This window comes from Pagrus major, chromosome 1 (assembly GCF_040436345.1).
Source record: "Pagrus major chromosome 1, Pma_NU_1.0".
NCBI lineage: Eukaryota > Metazoa > Chordata > Actinopteri > Spariformes > Sparidae > Pagrus > Pagrus major.
In genome coordinates, this window is record NC_133215.1 from 7295678 (window position 1) to 7306428 (window position 10751).

Here is a 10751-nt window from a genome sequence, read left to right on the forward strand (position 1 = left end):
GAGTGCAAGGACAGTGAAAACCTTGTGACAGTTTTGCACACATAATGAGAACAGTGTGTGTGATTTGTCAAACTTTGTGAGGAGCAATGTGAAGTTTCAGTGAGGATATTTTTGAAACATCTGTCTGGTCCTCACTTCCTCAAAAGTATTTCGCTTGGTTTTTTTTACAACTGAGGTTAGAGCTCTGTTGAGGTAATGTTGAGGTTGAGTTCGGTAGTTTTGATGGTTAAGGATAAAAGAGTAGAAACTATTGTTTCAATGAGGGTCCTCACAGGAACAGAAGTACTGTGTGTGTGTGGGTTTGTGGGTGTGTGTGTGTGTGTGTAGTGAGTCATTTAGTAGTAAGTGAGAAGTGGGCGGAGGTTTTTTCTATGTTGACATTCTGCAGAAAGAGGAAACCAGCTCACTTCTGAGAACAAAGTAAAGATAAGAGGAATTCACACTGTGTTGAAACAGAACATCAGATAAAGTAGTACGCTGGGCGAAATGTCATGAGTCAAAGGGGTTTTTTTGTTTTTCTTTTAAAAGATACAGTGTTAAGTTGTTTCTAATCCACCAGTGAGACATTTACTCCCCTTTGCTGTGCAGCTCAAGGGCGTCCCCTGGTGTCATCTCTTCAAACAGCAAACAAAGATTTCATGTTCACACAGATGAGGCTGTTAGAAGAAGGACAGATATTGTGTGACATATATCTAATACTGAGGGATCAAGAGGCTCCTAAACCACAGCCTCTAGTGGATGTCACTGTTAGCACTGTTTCCTGTCGGAGAGGTAAAGCACTCAGTCGAAGGCCTGTCCAAAAAATATCCCGACACTGAAGATGTCACAACCTTATGTCAGGATGTCATGGCACACTGTTGGAGAGCTGTGTTAACAGGTCACATGACGACCAGCTGTGTTGACACAGGTCATGACGACCAAGTGTTGAGTCAGTGCCAAGATGACCTGAACTTTTCTGTTTGTCAGATTTACAAAATACACTTTTTAAAGGAAACCATAGGAGTTGGACACATACAGTACATCTTCTGCCGTTGGTTGCCATTCATTTCACCCTGGTATTAAAAAAAAAACAATGATTTTATACTTTACAGAATTGGCTTTGGCTAACTGGCTTCTTTTATTTCTGACAAATGTATGTTTTTTTGTGATAAGTACTACTGTGTCGATTTCTTTCAGTCAAGTTGCACTTGAGTAACACTGTCAACAAAGATGACTTATTACCTAAATAAAGGCCCAGAACACACACCTTTGGATCACCCAAGAGGAGCTGGAGACAGTAAGGAGAAAGGTCTCAGGGCTACTGTGCAGCTTCCTGTCACAACTGATGACTCAGCACTGAATAAGTGTCAGAAAATGGATTCATGTTTCAGAAAAAGAAGCTTACATTTAAGTTTGTTGTCATGTTTACAGGAGAATAAATGGATATCCAATGAAATATCTAATAATTGATCTCATGCTGACATTTTTAGTGGCTGATTAATGAAACATGCTGTGTTTTACTTTAATTATTCTCTTGCATAGATCATTATTGACTTGAATCCACTGCATTTTAGAGTTTGAGATATGCAGTTATTAACGGACCCTGGGCCACACAAGTTTTGCTTTTGATCCACCAATCCTGTTACTGTAGGGTTAACGGTTGATATTTTTTTCACTTTTTCTTGTTTTAATAAAATTGTTAGGTGTTTAGTCATAAAATGAGAAGTCGTAGTCGACATGTTTAAGTTTCTCTGGGCAGTTAGAGATGTTAGATTGAGTTAGACCTATTATCATTATACACTACTCAAAATAAGTTAGGGATTTTGGGATACGGGTGCATATATGCATGTGCATGGATGGATATGCAATAAAAGTCAAATGAAATGTGCACTCTAAAATATCCCTAACTCATTTTGAGTAGTGTGGTGTAATACCTTCAGTGCTGAGACCAAATTAAGTGGTTGTTTCAATCAACCACTTAATAAAATAGGTAAACAATAAACACCCAGCTGAACTGTGCACACAGGAATCAGCCAGAATTTGCTGAACATGTGCTACTGACTCCATAACATTACATTACATTTTATTGGAAATGCAACAATAGTCGTGTAAATAAAACTAAACCAAGTTTAGATGAGAAAATGTTCATTTTTTCCTGCCAGAGGGCTTTCTGTTTTTACACTCCAGGCCACTAGATGGTGCTATTCCACCTTTCAAACGTCAAAAAAAAGGGAAAAGAAGAAGAAACTCTTGTCAAGTGACATGAGCCCACACATTGATGGTCGTGAGTGACTTCTGTAACAACACTGTTGGTTTTAAAATGTCCTAGTTTCGCTTCTCTCGTCAGCACTGACAGATGTGGCGAAGCAGAAGCGCACTTTTTATTTTTATAGCTGTTTCTGCTTATTACGCCACTTTTTACTTCGAGCAGAGAGAAGTGGGAAACAGGTCGGTTTCAGTCCCACTTCCTACGTTATTTTATGCTGTTTACAAGCTTCATTATTAGAAGGTAGGTCAGCTCAGTTTATCTGAATTGTTAGCGTTAAAAATACCGACTGCTCCCCGGCGGTCTAGCGAGTGGACAGACTTTTTCAACCAAACTCCATTCAAAAAACTGATGTTTTATGGTAGTGGGGTATTTTTTTAAGGCTAAAAATGATATTTACTCCATCACTGTGGCTTTTCTGATTGGCTTTGATGTGGAGGCAAAATCGGCGTACATGTCACTTACTAGGTAGCCCCTGTTTCGGTGTAATGTGACCTTTCGTTGAAGTCGTAATTGGTGAACAAAATTATGCTAGCTAGCTAACTTAGGTTAACTCTTGTGATACACAGTCAGACTTATTTGGGTTTTAGTTTGACAGATTTACCTGAAATTAAAACTGCTAACGTGTCACTGTGGCTGTACAACTATACATTTGTGGCTGGACGTGATAAATTTCAGAGAAAGCTAGAAAGTTTGTCTTTGTGACAAGCTAATTTAGCTAATGCTACGTATGCTAATGTGATCATCTGGAATGTACACAAACTGTTTTAGAGCTGATAGTTGTTTCTTTTGGGGAACAACAAATCAGCTTAAACATGGAAATAACTGCATTAATAGTGCTTAAACATTTTATATCACTTTAGCATCATCTTATTGTTTTTTCCATCTCCAAACTCCATAACTTTATTGTGAAACAGTTGTGTATTCACTATAGATCAGTGGTAACAGAAGTATTGAGATCCTCTACACAAGTAAATATCACACTAAAATGAGTCCTGTCTTGTATTTATAATTGTATTTAAAGCAAGTAATCATTAAGTACACAAATATTTGTTGTAGGTTAGTTTATATTAGATATTATATGAGATAATGACATGTTTTGTATCTGAATGTGTTTACAGTCTGATTTAGTTCACACAGATTATAAGAACGTAACAATAATAATATTATCCCCTGATTGTGTAAGGAGTAACCGTTGCCTCGTCTTCTGTGTATCCACCTTTAGGCTCAACAGAATGTCCACTCTTCCCCGTCACGTCATCTGGGAGTCGGAGGGACTAGCGGCCTACCTTCACCCCCGGCCCTGGACCCCAGGCTCTGTTATCCTGGAGAGCAGCACCCCTGGCAGCCTGGGAGGCAGCGTCTTCCACCTGGAGAAGCAGGAGTTTTTATCCTGGCTGTTGGGGGCGAGAGCCGTCTCAGAGCTGCTGTGTGACAGGCTGTCAGTGCGGAGGTGTGCGCTGGTCAGCAGACCCCACAGAGACAGACCTGCCCAGGTGAGGTGGTGGATAGACTGCTTGGCTGTACAGTACAACCTCTGCATGGAGTGTTTTACTAGACACATAGGTGCTTTTATCAAAATCTCATGGGAGATGTAGTTGTTAATAATTATAATTTTAAAAAAAGGCTGGCAATAAAATGTTCATACAAAGTTTATTTATAACAATGGAGACAAATATTTTTTTTGAGACTTCGCTGCAGTTTAGCTGAAGCCATGCTGCTTTTCACAGAGCAACCACAGTAAATTTAGCGTGCAACTGAACGTGACTCTGTAAGGTACTAAAATAAAGTTTACTGAAACCCTCTGAACCGCAATTAACCTAGTCAGCCACCCACAGGTATTTAAAACAGCAATGTAAAAACTTTGATTTCCTGGCTTCAGATTGAATGGCTCCTGTGTTCATGTCAATCAGAGTCTGAGTAACTAAATATACATTCATTTTCATTTCGCAGATCCTTGTCCTCCCTCTACATGGTCTGGATGCAGAGTGGCGCCCTCACCTGGCAGGAGATGAGGAGCACAACGCCCACGACCCAGGTTACTGCACCTCCAGGACTGCACCCAGATGGAGTGACTCCAGCCTGACTGAAATCCAGGACAAGATCAGAGCCAAGCTCCCGTCACCTGACGCTCCGCCCAATCTGACTTTCCTTGGGAACGATCCGGCTGACTCTGGCTTGTTTTCACGCATCGTCCGTGGGGAGGAGCAGCAGTGGCGGGTGTGGGAAGACAAGTCTCACGTAGCCTTTCTCACTCCTTTCCCCAACTCCCCTGGCTTTACTGTGCTGGTCCCACGTCGACCTTTGACCTCGGATATATTCAGACTAGAAAAAGGGGACTATGAGCAGCTGGTGCTCGCAACCTGGGAGGTGTCGAGGCTTCTTGAGGAGGGGCTGGGTTCCTGGGGGACGGGGCTTATTTTTGAGGGCTTTGAGATTGACTATGCTCATGCCAAGTTGATACCACTGTTTCTGCCTCCATCATCAGTGACAGGAGGTGACACCATTAAGCCATCAGCTCCCCAGTTTTATCCCACCTATCCTGGATATGTGTCCTCAGAAGATGGACCTGAAGCCAGCCTGGAAAGTCTGAAGGAACTACACATCAAAATTACACAGACTTGATGCTGTTACCTGTGGTGTCAATTCGACTTGCTTGCTAAGCGCAAATTCCTCTTGCCTTTGCCTTAAGTGTGTAAAATAATGGCAGCACCTTAATTAAAAATGTAATTTTTTAAAATCAAAATATGAAATTCAAAAACCAACAATTCAGCACTTCACGTTTTACACATATGTACTGTAAAATGACACACAAATACTAGGAAACATTCCATTTATTACGTTTTGATCAGAATAAAGACTTTTATACGTTTGTCTGTGTCAGTGGTCATTCATCATACATGGACATGTTTATGCACACAGTCATTGTTATTTAGAAATCACTGAAAATGCTGCATATCCATTCTGAAGAGTGAGAAAATGTCAACCACGAACATTATTTGCATTATCATTTTGAGAGTTTAACTTATATTTTATATCATTATTATATATATTATATTTCACTCAAACACCTCTTATTAGGGGAGTTGTTACTTAAATCATCACACAGTCATTACACTACTTATTTGTGTTCCATTATTAATTACAGTGTGTTATGTATTTAGTTTGTTAACCACTTACATAATGTCCATGCCTGCTCATTACGCTGTTGCTAATTGGTCCCACAGTGCATTCCTGACTGTGAGGCTTAATTAATGACTGGCTAAGTGCTTAATCGGTGCTCTGTAAACCAGTTTCTGCCCCAGGCTGTCATTAAAAACGGACAAAAAGATGTGAAAGTGTTAACGAGAAGGGTTTCTAATACCGGTTTGCCAAAGAAGATGTGGAGAATGAACTTCTAAATAATGTACTTTGGTTCAAATCACTTAAATATAATTTATAAAAATATTTTTTGAGATACAAAGACTTGCACCAAAGCCTAAAAAGATGGGTTTAATTTATGATTGAAGGTAGTCCATGATCACACCTTGACATCTTGTGGGTTCTTGGAGGAACTCCGTCTACAGCACCTGCCTTCCACACGCTCCATCTTCGTGATGTAGAGGAGGGGCTCAATGCTGCAGCTCAGATCCATGATGGAGAACACGCTGATGCTGATCTGGCAGCGGAACGCAACGAACGAGTAGTATGACACGAAGGGCATGAGAGCCACGGGCGGCAGGTAGTTGGCCACGATGATGGCCAGGATGATCAGCACCATCTTGAAAGCCTTCTTCTTTACCGGGTGCATCTCCTCCTTTCCCGCAACAGAACGTCTGAGGACCCAGATGACAGAGATGTTGCAGAAGACCATGACGGCAAAGGAAAAGAGGATGACACCACTGAAGACCTCGTTGACGCTCATGACTCCCAGGGTGCACTTGGTGAGGCCGTAAGCCAGGATGAGGCCCCAGACCACCACGGAAACGCCAATCCGGATCCTATTGTCTCGAATACCAGTGAACAGCACTGGGTGGACCACTGCTATGTAGCGGTCCAGGCAGATACACACCTGGAACAGCAGATCAGGGAAGGAACATCACATTACAGTACACTTAAATACACTTTCCTGGCTTTTGAAGTGGGGAAATCTGTTTGTGTCTGCAGACTTTTTGCCTTGAAGCAATGTGTCTCAGCATAAATATCTGAAATCATTTATATACATTAGAGCCCATCCACATGTATTAAGCTTCACCAAACTGTATTATTGCAAGCAACAGGTTGAGAATGGCCTGTTTTCACCATCATTTCCACTAAGTTGTAGGTTCATAAGTCCTTAATATCAAATACAGCAGTTCTTATACTTTGAATCCTAAAAATAAGGCCAGAGACTTATTTCATCATCATTAACGTTGATTATTAGGTACAAAAACTCACCAGAAAGAGTGGTGCTACGTCCTTGATCCCATACGCGAACCTCTGAGAGTACCAAATTTGACTGTCGTCCAGCAGGAGCCGGTTCGTCATCTCTATGGGTGTCATGAGGCAGAAGTAGGCATCCAGGATGGCCAGGTTGAAGATGAAGATGTCAGAGGTGGATGAATCGCTTTTCCTGGTGGCGATCTGCCAGATGACCAGGACATTACAGGGCGTGCCCACTGCCAGGTTGAACACCTTGACCCCAAAGTAGAAAATGAAGCCGTAAGGGGCCACGGCACAAACCGGGAACTGGTACCACGGTGGAGTTCCACGTGGGCCAGCAGGGGTGGTTAAGTTCATGGAGAGGTCGATGGTGGGATTCAGAGTGGTGTTGAACATTGTGGGGGGGAAGTCCTGATGCTGGAAGGAGAGGCTTGGATCCTATGAGAAAGAAAGGAGAGTAAAATTTTAGTTTCAATCAACTGCATCCTGGAGCGTAACCACACAGTCTTTGGGGAAGTCGTGTCCCTCCAGGAGGAAGTAACGTAACCCAAAAAGTGGAGAAAGCAGGACCGGCAGCCTACCATGCAAGCTTTTTTCTAACAGTGGGTAACTAGATACCTAAATAGGTAACATTAGATAAGCAATGCAATGCAAAAGGCCTAAACAGTGGAACCAGACATCATATCAATCCATCCTACCTTCAAAAGTATCCTGAGGTCCTGTTCTTCACTTACTGCAGAACTTTCCTGCATGTGGCACCAGATCACTGAACTCAGGTGCTTATAAACACACTCTGCATGATGCCACTGTGGGATTGGACCTATCTGAAGAAAAAACGCTACCTGTGCTTTTTGTCGTGTCAACCCAATCAGCGATTAGGCCGTCATGCAAAATAGTGGCTGAGACGTCTTCAGTGATTGGATGGTTTGGATACGTACAAAGGGGTGTGTTAAGTTATACAAGCTGCAGGGGCGATTATTAACAGCTTTCTTGTCATAATTTCTAGGCTTTGAGTCACGTGTGAAGGGGATCTGCATTTGCCTTCAGGGCTCCCTGCCTGAAGAAAGTGGTGATGATGTGTACCATCCTTTAAAGTTCCCAGTTGCTGCATTATAATGACATTAGTCGTATGGTTTCCCCAGGCTGCTTGCCTTCGGATGCTTTTCTCATTTTTCTCATTTACGGTTCATGTTAGGGTGTAAAACAGTAATCTGATCCCCGCTCTGCTCCTAAGGGTAATTTTTTATCAACAGCAGCACTGCAGCTGAAAATTAGTTCTCACTGATGCAACTGTGCACCGTTCAGTAAACAGGTGATGCAAGGTAAGCAGAAATGAGAAATCTAATGCAAGCTGTTACTAATGTGTTCAGACTGTGCTGAGAAAAAAAAAAAACCTGTTGGGAAAACAAGCTTGCAAAGTCACGACAAACACCCACGCACATCAATAATGCTGTTTCATAAAATGTTTCATTACGCAACCAACGCTGGGAGTCAACATTAGGAACAGTTGTGGTCAGAGTTGAAGAAATTATTATGATTATATAATAATTTCTTGTCCCGATGATGTCATCGGGGGGTCTCTGATGGGGCTGAGAAGTCAACAGACTGAGGACGTGGCTGTTGAAAGACGTGGGTGTTTACTCCTGTGCTTTGGCCAATGTTTACTTTTAGCGCTCAGTGAAACAGACAACAGTGCATTTACATGCATCCACAAATACATTCAAAACAAAGGCAGTTGTGACAACATCTTTATTTCAGTTTTGAATGTGGGTATTCAAATGTCATACATCACTATGAATAGCCTGATTTCTGTCAGGAGGTTGTCTGTGTTCATCCACACAGCGTTGATCTCCTGCTGAATCCTGGTGCTCCTGCGTGGTGAAGAACACTGATTTATAAAAGGTAAAGTTTATTATTATAAATGTCAAATTACCATATCAATATTTAGCTGGACAGATTTCCTATTTTGGGGGGTAAAATCATAATCTAAAGGGCAGTATCTCTGCAATTAATTACCATTTAAGTTTTTGTTTTTTTAATTGGTATAAATTTCGGTCAAAATCTTTTGATTTTGTCGGTAACATACTGATAATTATTGTAATAACACGCCATCTCTTCTGATTACTGCGTGAACGCCTCCTGTTTGTTAGCTTAGCATTTAAAACTTTAAAAGAGTTACTTCATTCACAGAAATCAAATGCAAGACAGCTACTTTGTTTGGATTGCAAAAATAATTTGTCATGTCATGTCAGTAATGCATGTATGATGTTTTTTCCTTTCAGATGTTTTATTTTTACATAGGTGTACGAATACATTAAAAATGGAAGTTACACCACATATAAGTCGTATGAACCTTGTAATCAGTTAGTTAATAGCTAATGAGGCTCTTATCACACATAATAAGATACTTTACGACTGTAAACGTGTAAATAATAGCACCATATACACATATATTGCTGGATTAAAAGACATTTAGAAGCACTTATAAGAAACTTGTTCACAGAACTGCATTATCAAAGCATCATTAGTTTCTTATAGTTGTTAAAATAACAGCAGAGTTTAAATAACGTACCTATTATGTACATTTTGACCTTTACTAAACTTTTTTTGTTGCTTTATTGAGGTTAATTCATACTTTATAATGTATTTATTAGCAGTCAACTATACACTTATTAATAGTTAACTATGCTTTTTGCAGCTACTGGATCTTAAGTGAGAACAATGCCTTATTAAGGTTAATAAATTGTCTTATCCCTCTTTGCTTTTTATTTTCAGCTGTACTATCTAATACAGGCAAAAGCCCCTAAAAATAAACTTTTTTTGGGAACCAATTTAAGCAACAAAGTGTTGAAGAGACTTTTCAAAGTATTTAGTTCTTCCCTAAGATTGAGACTGAAGTGTTTTGATTTCATATTGACAGATGGCAGCATCCACCCAGTAACACCCAGTAAAGGCAATCCTAAACTGTGGTTTCATTGGGCAGCTCACATAAAATTGTGTAACTTGAGCCAATGAGAAGCTGGACATCTCATTATAAAAAAAAGAAAACTATGTGGCATTGCTATACATCAACAGCAGAAACTTTCCCATAACTATGAAAACAGAACTATGATAACAAAGACAATGTAAATGAGAGCCATTACAGTGAATTTGCATCACGTTTACAAGCCAGACAGACCACCTGGCATGACATAATTATAGCATGCAAAGTAAAGTGTCATGTTCGTGGAAAAGCTTTCATCCTTGGCAGCAGACAAAATAGCTGGATTTAAATTTTTGGACGTGAAGGATGCATCATGTGAAATGTTAGACACTTTCTTTTGACAGATATTCATCTTAGACGACATAGACAGCAGCTCGACATCAACTCAGCCACAGTGATGGAAGACTTCAGGAGGAACAACACGATGGATAAGGTCGGTGATCTTGTCTGGTACTTCATGCCCACCGTGGTCACAGTGCCACCGCTCGGGCTACCGGCCAATGCTCTGGTCATACGACTCCTGCTGGGTAAACCCGGTATCTGCTCCACCTCAGAGATCTTCACACTCAACCTGGCTCTATTCGACATGCTGTTCTGCCTCTTGCTCCTCGTCGAGTACATCCGTTTCCTGTACAAAAGAACAATAGAGGCTGCTAACTTCGTGGCTTGGGGTCTGAATCAAGCAGGAGGGCCGATGTTGCTCTGCATGTTGGCTTTGGACAGCTACATGGCCGTCTGCCATCCCCTGGTCTTCCTTCGGCTCAAGGATCCTAAACTGCGACTGTCGTTGTGCTTGGTGGTGACTGCCGTAACTGCTGCTTCCTGCGGTCTGGTGAAGGTCAATGCAGGATACAAGTGGAATGTGATACTGGCGCTCCTGTGCTGCATCATAGTGATCATATCCACCTGCAACATCCTGATTCTCAAGTCCCTCCGCCAATCAGGGCCAAACGGGAAGGAGGTCCATCCAGTGAAAAAGCGAGCATTCAAGCTAGTGATGACTGCGTTTGTGCTGGTCAACTTCCACTACCTCCCTCCATTCACAGACTACCTGCTGAGGGAGTTCGGTCCACATTTTTTCAGGCCCTTCTCAGTCTTCACCGGTGTCACCAACATAATCCT

The 10751-nt window shown here is 41.4% G+C and overlaps 2 protein-coding genes across 3 annotated transcripts; one reads left to right on the plus strand and one right to left on the minus strand.

Annotated features, from left to right (window-relative positions):
• Positions 1–2244: 2244 nt before the first annotated feature.
• Positions 2245–5117, plus strand: LOC140997566 (uncharacterized). Of its 2 annotated transcripts, none has more exons than XM_073467515.1 (3): positions 2245–2427; positions 3471–3741; positions 4199–5117. In XM_073467515.1, the coding sequence occupies exons 1-3, from the start codon at positions 2336–2338 to the stop codon at positions 4868–4870; spliced, it is 1035 nt and encodes a 344-aa protein (XP_073323616.1). In that variant the 5' UTR covers positions 2245–2335; the 3' UTR covers positions 4871–5117. The 2 variants fall into 2 exon arrangements, with proteins under 2 accessions (XP_073323616.1, XP_073323623.1); XM_073467522.1 differs by having other exon boundaries at positions 2335–2488.
• Positions 5118–5765: 648 nt separating this feature from the next.
• LOC141004588 (G-protein coupled receptor 4) lies at positions 5766–7398 on the minus strand. The gene is made up of 3 exons (XM_073476167.1): positions 7345–7398; positions 6662–7084; positions 5766–6296 (listed from the first exon to the last, which is right to left on the minus strand). Exons 1-3 carry the CDS (start codon positions 7396–7398, stop codon positions 5766–5768), a joined length of 1008 nt encoding a protein of 335 aa, XP_073332268.1.
• Between the last annotated feature and the right edge of the window lie 3353 nt (positions 7399–10751).

What these genes read in the sequence shown, in the direction of transcription:
- LOC140997566 (XM_073467515.1), top strand. Translation starts at nt 2,336, where the DNA reads ATGTGGCGAAGCAGAAGCGCACTTTTTATTTTTATAGCTGTTTCTGCT. An exon ending in CAGAGAGAAGTGGGAAACAG is followed by an intron (nt 2,428 to 3,470) that starts GTCGGTTTCAGT and finishes ATCCACCTTTAG; the next exon opens with GCTCAACAGAATGTCCACTC. An exon ending in ACAGAGACAGACCTGCCCAG is followed by an intron (nt 3,742 to 4,198) that starts GTGAGGTGGTGG and finishes TTCATTTCGCAG; the next exon opens with ATCCTTGTCCTCCCTCTACA.
- LOC141004588 (XM_073476167.1), bottom strand. Translation starts at nt 7,398, where the DNA reads ATGCAGGAAAGTTCTGCAGTAAGTGAAGAACAGGACCTCAGGATACTT. An exon ending in ACCTCAGGATACTTTTGAAG is followed by an intron (nt 7,085 to 7,344) that starts GTAGGATGGATT and finishes TCTTTCTCATAG; the next exon opens with GATCCAAGCCTCTCCTTCCA. An exon ending in ACGTAGCACCACTCTTTCTG is followed by an intron (nt 6,297 to 6,661) that starts GTGAGTTTTTGT and finishes CTGCTGTTCCAG; the next exon opens with GTGTGTATCTGCCTGGACCG.